Source organism: Odocoileus virginianus, chromosome 29, assembly GCF_023699985.2.
Source record: "Odocoileus virginianus isolate 20LAN1187 ecotype Illinois chromosome 29, Ovbor_1.2, whole genome shotgun sequence".
Taxonomy (NCBI): Eukaryota; Metazoa; Chordata; class Mammalia; order Artiodactyla; family Cervidae; genus Odocoileus; species Odocoileus virginianus.
The window spans coordinates 7,077,106-7,089,336 of NC_069702.1; the positions used below are offsets into that span (position 1 = coordinate 7,077,106).

Consider the following 12,231-nt stretch of genomic DNA (forward strand, 5'->3'; position numbering starts at 1 on the left):
GTCCATTCCCCAGATCAAAAGAAAATACATGAACACAGATACTGTGACATGAAGATCCACTTACAGTAATGCTCACTAGATCATAAGCTGGAACTACACACAGTTTCCAATAACCATTTCTGTTTATCTTTAAAAATGAATGGACAGCAAAGGATCATAAGATACTTAACAAAAGTCTCCAGCATGAGAAAAAAAAAGAACAAAACCAAATAATTACAAAAGAGGAACTTAAAAGAAGCATAGACAATACAAGGAACTGGAAAAATAATTGTTTAAATACTCCAGGGAAATAATACCAAAGAATAAAAATAAGAAAGCTCTGAGAATTTTTCTAAAGAGGGTCTTAAAAGTCATTCAGAGAAAAATTTTTAAATAAAAAAATCATTAGAAGGATTGAAAGTAAGAGATGAGGAAACCCTTCCAAAAACAAAACAAAAGATAAAGTCATGAAAGTTAGAAAACCAAATGGTGAGTATAGGAGACTTAATATTTCAAGAAAAGCAATTTCAGAGAGGGGTAATATAAAAAATAGAAGAGAAGAAATTATTTTTAAAAAAGTACCAAAAATTCCCCAAAACTGAAGGAAATTAATCTCTGAAATAGGAGGACTCAACTAATGTGCAGTACAAGAAATAAAACAACAAAATGGAATGAAAGAAGGAAAGATGGATGGAAGAAAGAGGAAGAAGACAGATAGGTAAAGTCCCCCACCATCATACATGGGAAGACCAAATTCATTGGTACAAAATTTCAGAACCACAGGCATGAAAATATTCTAAAAGCTTCCAGTAAAAAAATTAAAATTTAAATACAGAAGACAACACCATCATACAAATGAACAGGTTTTAGAATGGTGTTAAATTTAACCCTGGAAGTAATGAAGCATTGCTTTCAACATTCTAAATCACTAATACATAATTCCACACGAGCCTATCATCTTATATAGGTAGAATAAACATGTTTTCATACATACAAGCCTCAAAATTTATATCCCATCTGAAAGAAGGTTGTAAGATAGGCCCAATAAAACATATATAAACCATTAAGAAAGAACATGGATACTAGGACATGAATCCCAAAGGAAAAAGGAATTCCTGGGCTTAGGGTAACCCTAAAATGACAGTTATGATGGGCTACAAGGATACTCACACCACCGGGGTGGGGGGTGGGGGGGTGGAAAAAAGACAACTTATATGACTATTTGATGTTTTTACATGTTTTACATGTTAAAAGAGAAGCTTCACTGTTTTACAAATATATTCTGGGATGAATTAGTGTAAGTACTTAGAAAACTAAGCAAACAAGCCAAAAGAGACAGAGATAAATTCCAGGAAAAACAAAGTTATATGAGAAAGAAAATGTTACAGTACAAAACATATGAGGTTCACCTGTAAATAACATTTGTAATATCACAGTAATTGCAACCTCTAAACAAAAGTGGTCCTAAAATAATGTTCAGAGGACAAAGCAGTGAATGTTGGGGGTATGGGTAAATCAAAGTAGACAGCCTACAGACAATACCTAAAATGTAGGAACTATAAAGCATAAGCATATTAGTTATAAATAATTACACCAAGAATAGGTACAGTTGAAGTGGCTACATCCAAGGAACAGAAATCACAAGTAGAAAAGAATGAAGAAAGACTTCTATTTTTCCTTCTATAAACTTTATGGCACTATTTTACCTTGTAATCTATGTACACATATTTATTAAACTAACTTTTTGAAAGTTAACAAGGTTAGAGGGAAGGTAACTATTTGAATATCTCAAATATCTTATGTTTATATATTTAAAAAGAAAAAAATGACAAAAATTATATACCAAAAATATTAAACATGGTTATTTTAGCTTGTGGAATTATTGATAATTTTAAAACTTTTTTCCCCAAGTGTTTCCAAATTTCCTTTAATGAATGTACACTACTTTTTGAAATAAGAAAAACATTTAAAAGAATAATGTCCTATATCTTGCAGGGAAACTTTTCATTAGAGATTCTCAGATACTTTTCAAATACTATATGCTGCTAAAATTCATAGGCCCAGTTATCCCATGTATTTGGTTCTATCACTTCAGGTTCTATATAAAAAATATTCTTTATGATTTTATTTTCAATTTAAAAATAAGGGCTGTAAGCCCATATTTAAAGTTCTAGGATAGATGCTTTGCGTGAGTAATAAATTTTTAATAAGTACACATATGCTTTGAATAAATGTGATTTTTAAGAAAATTGTCATTTCTGTGCAATAGTTTTTAGTTTTTAGAAAAGAAACTGTAATCTTATGTAAGTCAACTCATTTAGTTGACTATTCAAAGACGCTTGGAAGAAATAACAACTCTAAATTTAATAATATTGTTGCTAAGACTGGTTCCAAATAGAAAAAGGAGTATGTCAAGGTTGTATATTGTCACCCTGCTTATTTAACTTATTTGCAGAGTACATCATGAGAAATGCTGGGCTGGAGGAAGCACAAGCTGGAATCAAGATTTCCGGGAGAAATATCAATAACCTCAGATGCAGATGACACCACCCTTATAGCAGAAAGTGAAGAAGAACTAAAGAGACTCTTGATGAAAGTGAAAGAGGAGAGTGAAAAAGTTGGGTTAAATCTCAACATTCAGAAAACTAAGAGCATGGCATCCAGTCCCATCACTTCATGGCAGATAGATGGGGAAACGGTGGAAACAGTGGTTGACTTTATTTTTCTGGGTTCCAAAATCACTGCAGATGGGATTGAAGCCATGAAATTAAAAGACGCTTACTCCTTGGAAGGAAAGTTATGACCAACCTAGACAGCATATTAAAAAGCAGAGACATTACTTTGCCAACAAAGGTCCATCTAGTCAAGGCTATGGTTTTTCCAGTGGTCATGTGTGGATGTGAGAGCTGGACTATAAAGAAAGCTGAGCACCGAAGAATTGATGCTTTTGAAGTGTGGTGTTGGAGAAGACTCTTGAGAGTCCCTTGGACTGCAAGGAGATCCAACCAGTCCGTCCTAAAGGAGATGAGTCCTGGGTGTTCATTGGAAGGACTGATGTTGAAGCTGAAACTCCAATACTTTGGCCACCTGATGCAAAGAGCTGACTCATTTGAAAAGACCCTGATGCTGGGAAAGACTGAGGGCAGGAGGAGAAGGGGACGACAGAGGATGCAATGGTTGGATGGCATCATCAAGTCGATGGATGTGGGTTTGGGTGAACTCTGGGAGTTGGTGACGGACAGGGAGGCCTGGCGTGCCTCAAAGGTCTCAAAGAGTCGGACACGACTGAGCGACTGAACTGAACTGAAATAAGTTTAAAATCTCTATCCATGATATCATATTTCAAATGAATCTTCTACAACAAGAACTTTTACAATCATACTTTCAAAATTTCCCTTTCAATCTACAGGTAACACTGACAACAGAAGTTCTACTCTAATAAATTGTACCCTTTAGATGAACTAAATTCAGAGTAGTTGGGGGTAAAGGTATCAAGTATATCACAACAGTGACCACCTCTTAAAATCAGAACACATTTAATAAAGTGTATATGGCTTCTATATAATTTAGTCCAAAGATGATTATTTTTTTCCTCTTTATCAAAGGCTAGTGATCTACAGGAAAAAGAACACAAAGTCAATGAAGTAAAAGGGAAAGAATGTGTAAATTCTAATTACTCCTTTTTAAAATAAAAAGAAACATTCTACTTAAAAACTGAAAGCATACATAGCAATCTATTATCTTGTTTTGGAAAACATTCTAATAAAATGATTTTCATCTATACTGTTTTTCGGCACACGTGAAAATTTTGACTTCAAGCAACACAGGTGGCTGAAGAAAAGCAAAATGGTTCTGGGAAATACTCTCTATCAGAGCTACTAATTAGTGAGGGCAGTTTAAGAGGAGGAAGGTAACTATACTTTGGCATGGATATTGCTGGTATCAGTTTTATTTTTCGCTCTGCTCTATTTTAATAAATACCATTCAACTTTTTTAAACTGCTTATAGATTTCTTTGATCTTGTTCTATTAGAGGAGAGTTTCTCAAAAGTGTACTCTTCACATAACCTGCCATGCCTAATTTCTAGGAGCAGGGCCCTGAAAGCTACATGTTAAACATGCTCTCCAACTCTGAGAAGCTCTGTCCAGCTTAGAAGTAATAATTTGTTTTTTTTTTAATTATGAAATTTGATTGCTTTAAGATTTTTTTTATTATGGAAAATTTTTCAAGTCTTTTTTGAATTTATTACAATATTGCTTCTCCTTTATGTTTGGGTTTTTTCGGCCACAAGGCAGGTGGGATCTTGGCCCCCCAACCAGAGATCGAACCCACACTTCCTGCACTGGAAGGTGAAGTCTCAACTGCTGGACAACCAGGCAAGGCACTAGAAGCTCTTAAGCTCAAAAATGTAAGTTCTCACACCAGACTTTTAGAAATTGATACAAGTTACTTTGTGACTCTGTACTTCAATTTTAAACTGTGGCTTCACCTGATGAGTACAATGTGATAGCTACTGATGTGCTCAGATGCTGAGTCGTGTCCCACTCTTTGCGACGCCATGGACTGTAGCCCACAAGGCTCCTCTGTCCATGGGATTTCCCAGGCAAGAATATTGGAGTGGGCTGCCATTTCCTCCTCCAGGGGAATCTCCCTGGTCCAGGGATTGAACCTGGGTCTCTCACATCTCCTGCACTGGCAGAGTTCCACAGAACAGCAAGGAGAGAGAAGAAAGTCTTCTTAAGTGAACAATGCAAAGAAACAGAGGAAAACAATAGAATGGGAAAGACTGGCGATCTCTTCAAGAAAATTGGAAATACCAAGGGAACACTTCATGCAAGGATGGGCACAATAAAGGACAGAAATGGCAAAGACCTATCAAAAGTAAAAGATATTAAGAAGATGTGGCAAGAATACACAGAAGAACTATACAAAAAAGGTCTTAATGACCGAGGTAATCACAATGGTGTGATCACTCACCTAGAGCCAAACATCCTGGAACGTGAAGTCAAGTGGGCCTTAGGAAGCATTACTACCAACAATGCTAGTGTAGGTGACAGAATTCCAGCTGAGCTATTTAAAATCCTAAAAGATGATGCTGTTACACTCAATATGTCAGCACATTTGTAAAACTCAGCAGTGGCCACAGGACTGGAAAAAATCAATTTTCACTCCAATCTCAAAGAAGGGTACTGTCAAAGAATGTCCAAATTAACACAGTTGAACTTATTTCACATGCTAGCAAGGTAATGTTCAAATTCCATCAAGCTAGGCTCCAGCAGTACATGAATTGAGAAATTTCAGATGTACAAGCTGGATTTAGAAAAAATAAGAGGAACCAGAAATCAAATTGCCAAAATTCACTGGATCACAGAGAAAGCAACAGAATTCCAGGAGAACATCTACTTCTGCTTCGCTGACTACGCCAAAGCCTTTGACTGTGTGGATCACAACAAACTGTGGAAGATTCTTAAAAAGATGGGAAGACCAGACCATCTGACCCGCCTCCTGAGAAACCTGTATGCAGGTCAAGAAGCAACAGTAAGAACCAGACATGGAACAACAGATTGGTTCCAAATCGGGCAAGGAGTCCATCAAGGCTGTATACTGTCACCTGCTTATTTAACTTCTATGCAGGGTGCATTACATGGAATGCTAGGTGGGATGAATTACAAGCTGGAATCAAGATTGCAGGGAGAAATATCTACAACCTCAGATATGCAGATGATATCCCTCTAATGGCAGAAAGTGAAGAGGAACTAAAGAGCCTCTTGATGAGGATGAAAGAGGAGAGTGAAAAAGATGACTTAAAACTCAGCACTCAAAATACCAAGACCATGGCATCCAGACTCGTTACTTCATGGCAAATAGATGGGGCAAAGTGGAAACTGTGGCAGATTTTATTTTCCTGGGCTGCAAAATCACTGAGGATAGTGACTGCAGCCATGAAATTAAAAGATGCTTGCTCCTTGGAAGGAAAGCCATGACAAACCTAGACAGCATATTAAGGGGAACACATGTAAATCCATGGCTGATTCATGTCAATGTATGGCAAAAACCACTACAATACTGTAAAGTAATTAGCCTCCAAATAATAAAAATAAATGAAAAAATAAAAAAATAAAAAGCAGAGACATCATTTTGCCGACAAAGGTCTGAACAGTCAAAGCTATGGCTTTTCCAGAAGTCATGTATGGAGGTGAGAGATGGACCATAAAGAAGGCCGAGAGCTGAAGAATTGGTGCTTTTAAGGTATGGTGTTGGAGAAGACTCTTGAGAGTCCCTTGGACTTCAGTGACATCGAACCAGTCAATCCTAAAGCAAACCAGTCCTGAAAATTCATTGGAAGGACTGATGCTGAAGCTCCAAAACTTTGGCTACCTGATAAGAGCAGACTCACAGGAAAAGACCCTGCTGCTGGAAAAGATTGAGGGCAGGAGAAGAGGGCAACAGAGAATGAGATGCTGGATGGCATCACTGACTCAATGGACGTGAGTTTGAGCAAACTCTGGGAGATAGTGGACAGGGAAGCCTGGTGTGCTGCAGTCCATGGGACTGCAGAGTGGGGTAGGCCTTAGTAACTAAGCAACAACTTCCACTGTATACTAAGGCAAGTGAGGAGAATATCAGAGGGAAAAGAAATGTCTTGAAAAGAGGCAAGAATTTAGTTGATACCACCAGGACCACTTGGCATTTATAGAAGTCATGCCTTATTTCCTCAAGGATTATTTTCCTTAAAATAAGCAGAGATTTTTTTTCTTCAGGACTTTAGCAATCAAGTGATAAAAATGATGCTACGATATACAAAAGCACAGTAAATAAAAACATTTTAAAGGCATCCACTTCTAAAAATATGTCAATATTGAAAAATCATGCTCTAAATCCTTTTTCTTGAATTCCAATAGTTCAGAGAACATTAGCAAAGGCATTGTGACTTGCTGACACAGAACCTCCTAAGACTGCTAAATAAACTACATTTCTTCCTGCTGTTCTCAAATAATCTTTTATGTGCGTAAATTTTTTGTTTGCCCTTATGATTTGGAGGAGGGGTAGGCAATTTGGGGTAAAAATGCTTACACAGTAAGACCTTTTTTGTAAACTGCTGAGGGCAGAGAGGGGAGAGAGATTAACAATAATCACTGACTTGTTCTTTTGTTTAAAGGGGAATGAATTGACCCACACATACAGAAAAAAGATCACAGATTATTTAACATAGGTATGCAAACACAAAATTGCAAAATCACAAAACTTTACTTGGCAAAGCATGATTTACTTTAACCATTAAAAGAATTCATAATTGTCCTTCCTATGAAAAGGAAAGTATTTGTCACAAATCAAGACAGTCACCAGAAAATGGATGTTCATGGTGAGAAGTCACTGCAGAATCAATAAGACAGACCCGCCAGTGCCATTCGTACTACAGAAAGCATAAACAGTGTGTTAGTGTTCACAGTCCAGAGCAAAAGCCTCCCCCCACCCTCAGAGGGCTGGCTGAGCAGCGTCACACCCAGTCACCGTCAGGCAGCCCGAAAACGCTTTGCCAGGACAAGTCTGCTGTCAGTTCCTCAGTTATGACAAGCTCTTGAACACAACCTGCTCCACATCTACCTTAGGTACCTCCACTTATTACCTCCAAACACTTCATAGCCTCCCCTCTATAGTATTCTAATCCTTACTGTTATATGTGTACATAATCGAGCCCACCAGGTTCCTCTGTCCATGGGATTTCCCAGGCAAGAATACTGGAGTGGGTTGCCATTTCCTCCTCCAAGGGATCTTCCCTATCCAGGGATCAAATCCGAGTTTCCAATGTCTCCTGCATTGGCAGGCGGATTGTTCTTCACCACTGTGCCACCTGGGAAACCCTACTGTATGTTTATATTATGTTATATTAATGTGTTATATGTATCTATGCATATCACACATGTAACTAGAAGGTCTCTCTTCCTCTTCGGCTGTACATTCCACAAGAACAGAGACCATGTCTGTTTCATATAACACATAGTGGGCTCTTGGATACTGCGTAGTACAGAAGTAAGCACTTTCTGGAATAGAATGCATCCAGGGTTTCACCTATGGCTGTCATCACTTCACATCCTCAGAACCATGACAAGACCATTCCCCCTGCCATGCTAGACTAGAAAGACCTTAATAGTAAACAATGGAGGTTCTCTACTGACCTGTAAAAACTACCAGGCTTGCATTCTGGGCTAAAGTGGGGGCAGGAGGGTCCTTCCGTCAGTCTAATCAGTCAACAGTCATGCCAGTAACTGGCCATGGACTTTTTTGGATTCCAGAGGGCTGCCAGATTGCTTTTCTGTCTACCAACATAAAACTCTTGCCTGAAGCAGTTTTTCTTTTCCTTTATAACAGCAGAACCCAATGCAAATTTTGTTTCTGCCTTTCATCTCTGTGGAAGGCAGCCTCCATGACTGCCTCTGCTGCTCTTTGCCTCCCAGGACTCACAGCTCTTGGGCAACAGACTCTGCCGAGCTGAGCAGGGTGATCTACATGGCTAGTATGCTGTCATGGAAATGATGGCATGAGACTACTGAAGTTAAACCCTAGAAAACACTGGGGCACCTGCTTCGAGCTTTATCATTTGCTCTGGGGGTGGGGGTGGGGGCGGGGGGGGGCACACTTGGAGGACACTTCGGCAGTCCTGAGCAGAGGTCTGTGATGAACTGTGTTCTCCTGCCAACAGCCTGTGCGAACTTGCCAGCCACATAAGTAAGTCATCTTGGAAAAGGATCCCCCTGCCTTAATCAGACCTTCAGATGACTGCCGCCTCATGGCTCTCCTGACTGCTACCTCCTAAGATCCTCGCCAGAACTAACCTACTAAAGAGCTTCCGAGTTCTAAACCACAGAAACTGCAGGTGATAATAAAGGTTCATTCAGCTTCAGGCTACTAAATTTGGGAGTAATTTTTTATGCAACAGTGTATAACTAATACAATCTTCTGCCACTCAAGTTTGCATAGAAAATTTTCAAGAAACTGTCACCACTTACACAAAGGGAAATAAGAAATTCATTTTTATTTTCAGTTTTTCATTTACCCCACAAGTCTCACCTCTCTGTTCATTAGATTCCATAAGGAAGACATAGCAACTGGTTGGGTTATTGAAAAATATTTTAGAAGGATAAAATAAGATTCATTCTGCTTTTTTAGAGAAAAGAATTTTCATATGCTAAGTAGAGAACAGAACTTTCTGAAGGTGATGAAAAGATGAGATACGAGCGATGGGACAGAGGTTGAAATGATGCCCTAAAGATCAGGAACGGAAAGGAGGTGAAATAAATTCAGGGATTGGTTTCTTCTGTATGTCACAACCTTGCTTTCCTACATTTTTACTGAGGCCCAGCCCCAAGAAAATGTGTAATGATCAGTGTGTGGGGGTAAGATACCCAGGATGACAAATTCCAGGAGGTGAGAAAATTTGTACTAGTAATAAAAGAAAAAACTAGGTGACAGCACTTGGATATCAAGATAATCTTAGAAAGATGCATGTGTGTGGGTGTGCTAAGTCGCTTCAGTTGCACTCAACTCCGCAATTTCATGGACAGCAGCCCACCAGGCTCCTCTGTCCATGCGATTCTCCAGGCAAGAATGCTGGAGTGGGTGGCCATTCCCTCCTCCAAGGGCTCTTCCTGACCCAGGATAGAACCTGCGTCTCTTCCATCTCCTGCATTGGCAGGTGAGTTCTTTACCACTAGGGCCATCTGGGAAGCTCCAATTTTAGAAAGGCATATGACAGCAATTTGGCAAAAGTACCAGTCTTATTTCTCAGTTCTATGGAGAAGCATTCTCAAATGCTTTCTTTTGTTTTCTTCTCTATTCCCTGTCATAAAAAATGTGGAACATAAAATGTTCCAATTAGAAACAGAGATGTGTTACCATGATTCCTAAAGGTGGTTAATGAGCCTTTTTTTTCCCCTAACAGAAGAATTCTGAATTCATTTGAGTATTTCAATTATTGATATTAAATTCCTTTTAGCCTCATACTGCTTGTTTTCTTTTTCAAAGTCTTCTTTCTAGTCTTTCAAAGTCTTTTCCCTTCCACTTTTATTATAAAATAGGCTAGAAAAACAGAAAAACTGGGATAATTAATAGTGAATATATAATCAATGTTTTCTCTTAACATAGTCAAAGGGCTTCTTTAAGGAAGACTGGGAGAAACAATGATGAAAAAAAGTTTTAATTATCCACTGGTTACAGTTAATATTGACTTTATCAGTATTAGAATTTCTAAGCATTTTCTTTCTATAGAAGGCAAGGAAATCAACAGAGGGAAGGTCTTCATAATCATAAGCTGCTTGCCAGGTTCTATTCTTGAACAGTGGATCCAGGGAAAATGTCCCTGGAACTGTTGGAGTAACTGGGCTAAAAAGAAAAAAAAACAAAACAAGACCTCAAATACTCAAAAAAATAGGCTGAATTTGGTTAGAGGCAATTTCCCTCAAAAAAAAAAAAAATAATAATCAAAGTAAAACTATCTTAATTAGTTTGAGGAGAATTAGCATCGTTACACATCATCGACAATTACCAAAATCCCCTGAGCTTCTCAAAGTCCTCACCAACAAAGGAAACAGAAAGATAAGAAACTACTTTACAAGCAAAACCCAGAGGCAGAACAAAAAGTGTTGAGATAGCTGGTCAGTACTGCCAGCTCAGCCAGAGCCATCGCCTTGCTGCCAACTCTTGAGTTCCAGAGTTTTTAGGCTGACTCTTACAAGGGAATCCTCGGCTTTACAGAATTAAAAAGAGAACGGTTTGAAAGACCCTGAGCCAGAACCAACCAGTTAAAGTGTCCCTGATTCCTGCCTGGCCCACAGAAACTGTGTAAGGTAATAAATGTTTATTGTTGTCTGAAGCTGCTAAGTTTGGGGACTATTCATTATGCAGCAACAGACACTAGTACTTCTCATGACTCAAGTTCACCACAGTTTGCTAGATTCTCATCATTAATATAAAAGGTAAGAATATATTTTGTAGGAATAAATATAATCATTAACATGTAACATGCAGACAAATGAAAACAAGTTTGTTAACACAATTTCTTCAGTTACAATTAACTGTAACTGTGATAAGGCTGACAGTATAACCTTACGTGCGCTGATTCTTTTACCTAATTTGCCCTAACTTTTATGAATAGCTTCTCTACCTCAAAACCCTTTCAAATTCCTACAACATGACAGCAGGAAGGAAAATGAGAAAGGAAGTTAACTTATGACAATTTTAGGCTGGAATTACTGCAAACTGCAAATGCAAGTATTCCAAAAAAGTTTTTTTTCTTTTTTAATATTTCTGTATTTGAAAGAATTCTTGAATAGTGACTATAATGCCTTCAGAGCCATTCTTCATCCTTGGGTGAACTGAGTTATCTCTAAAAAGTGGCTTTTTCTTAAATAACAAGTCAAGAGATTTAGGTTTTTCCATCTTTGTCTATAAATCAGCATAAAGTTAAAGCAGCTACCAAGGTAAAAATATGATCTTTCATAAAAATAAAGATTCTTGTTAACAAATTTAGAATTTTATAGATGAGACAGGTGTTACTTAGTGCTCATTTTCATATGAGAAATGGTAAGGTAAGCAGACAAAATGCTGGACGACATAAGAAAATAAAAAAGTCACCTACCCTTAAGAGGATCATGCTCTGCTCTCATAATATCAATGAGGGAATTTTCCAGAGAGTGCATATTCAAACTGTCATACATTCTACTTCGATCCTGGAAGAGAAGAAGGAAAAAAAAAGAATATAGTCTACACAATTGTTTCAAAAAGTGATGATTAATGTACTATCTCTTACATAAATTAGGACATTTGACTAATATAATATTACTAGTCAGTTTGCAACCCAAGACAATATCAATAGCTAAGGATCTCTTGAGCTTAATATTTCTTGTACTGGAGAACAACAGATTTCATACATTTATCTCCAAAATCACATATCAAAAGTATCTTATTTAATCAGCAGTATTAATGCAATACAATAAAAACAATTTCTGTTGTTATCAGTCTCAACTTATAAATATTTCTGAAATCTTATACACACAGAAAGCATTTTTAGTTGTTATTTAGCTTTTAAACTTTTCACATATATATAGGAATTTGGACACTGGCCCTTGAAAAATAAATATTTGGGGTGAAAAGGCTCCATAATGCACCATACTTTAAACATCAAACATTGTATGCTATCTAATAGTCAGAATTTCATAATAAAGAATGCATAAGCATCTTTAACAGTAAAAATTA

The 12,231-nt window shown here is 37.6% G+C and overlaps 1 protein-coding gene across 6 annotated transcripts in view; it reads right to left on the reverse strand.

Moving 5' to 3' along the window:
- Window positions 1-12,231, reverse strand: part of CPEB2 (cytoplasmic polyadenylation element binding protein 2) — a 72,601-nt gene that overhangs the window by 46,454 nt on the left and 13,916 nt on the right. For all 6 annotated transcript variants that reach the window (XM_070458110.1, XM_070458109.1, XM_070458108.1 and 3 more), the window contains one exon: window positions 11,615-11,705. In XM_070458110.1, coding sequence (XP_070314211.1) covers window positions 11,615-11,705 — 91 coding nt within the window. The remainder of the gene's footprint in view (window positions 1-11,614; window positions 11,706-12,231) is intronic.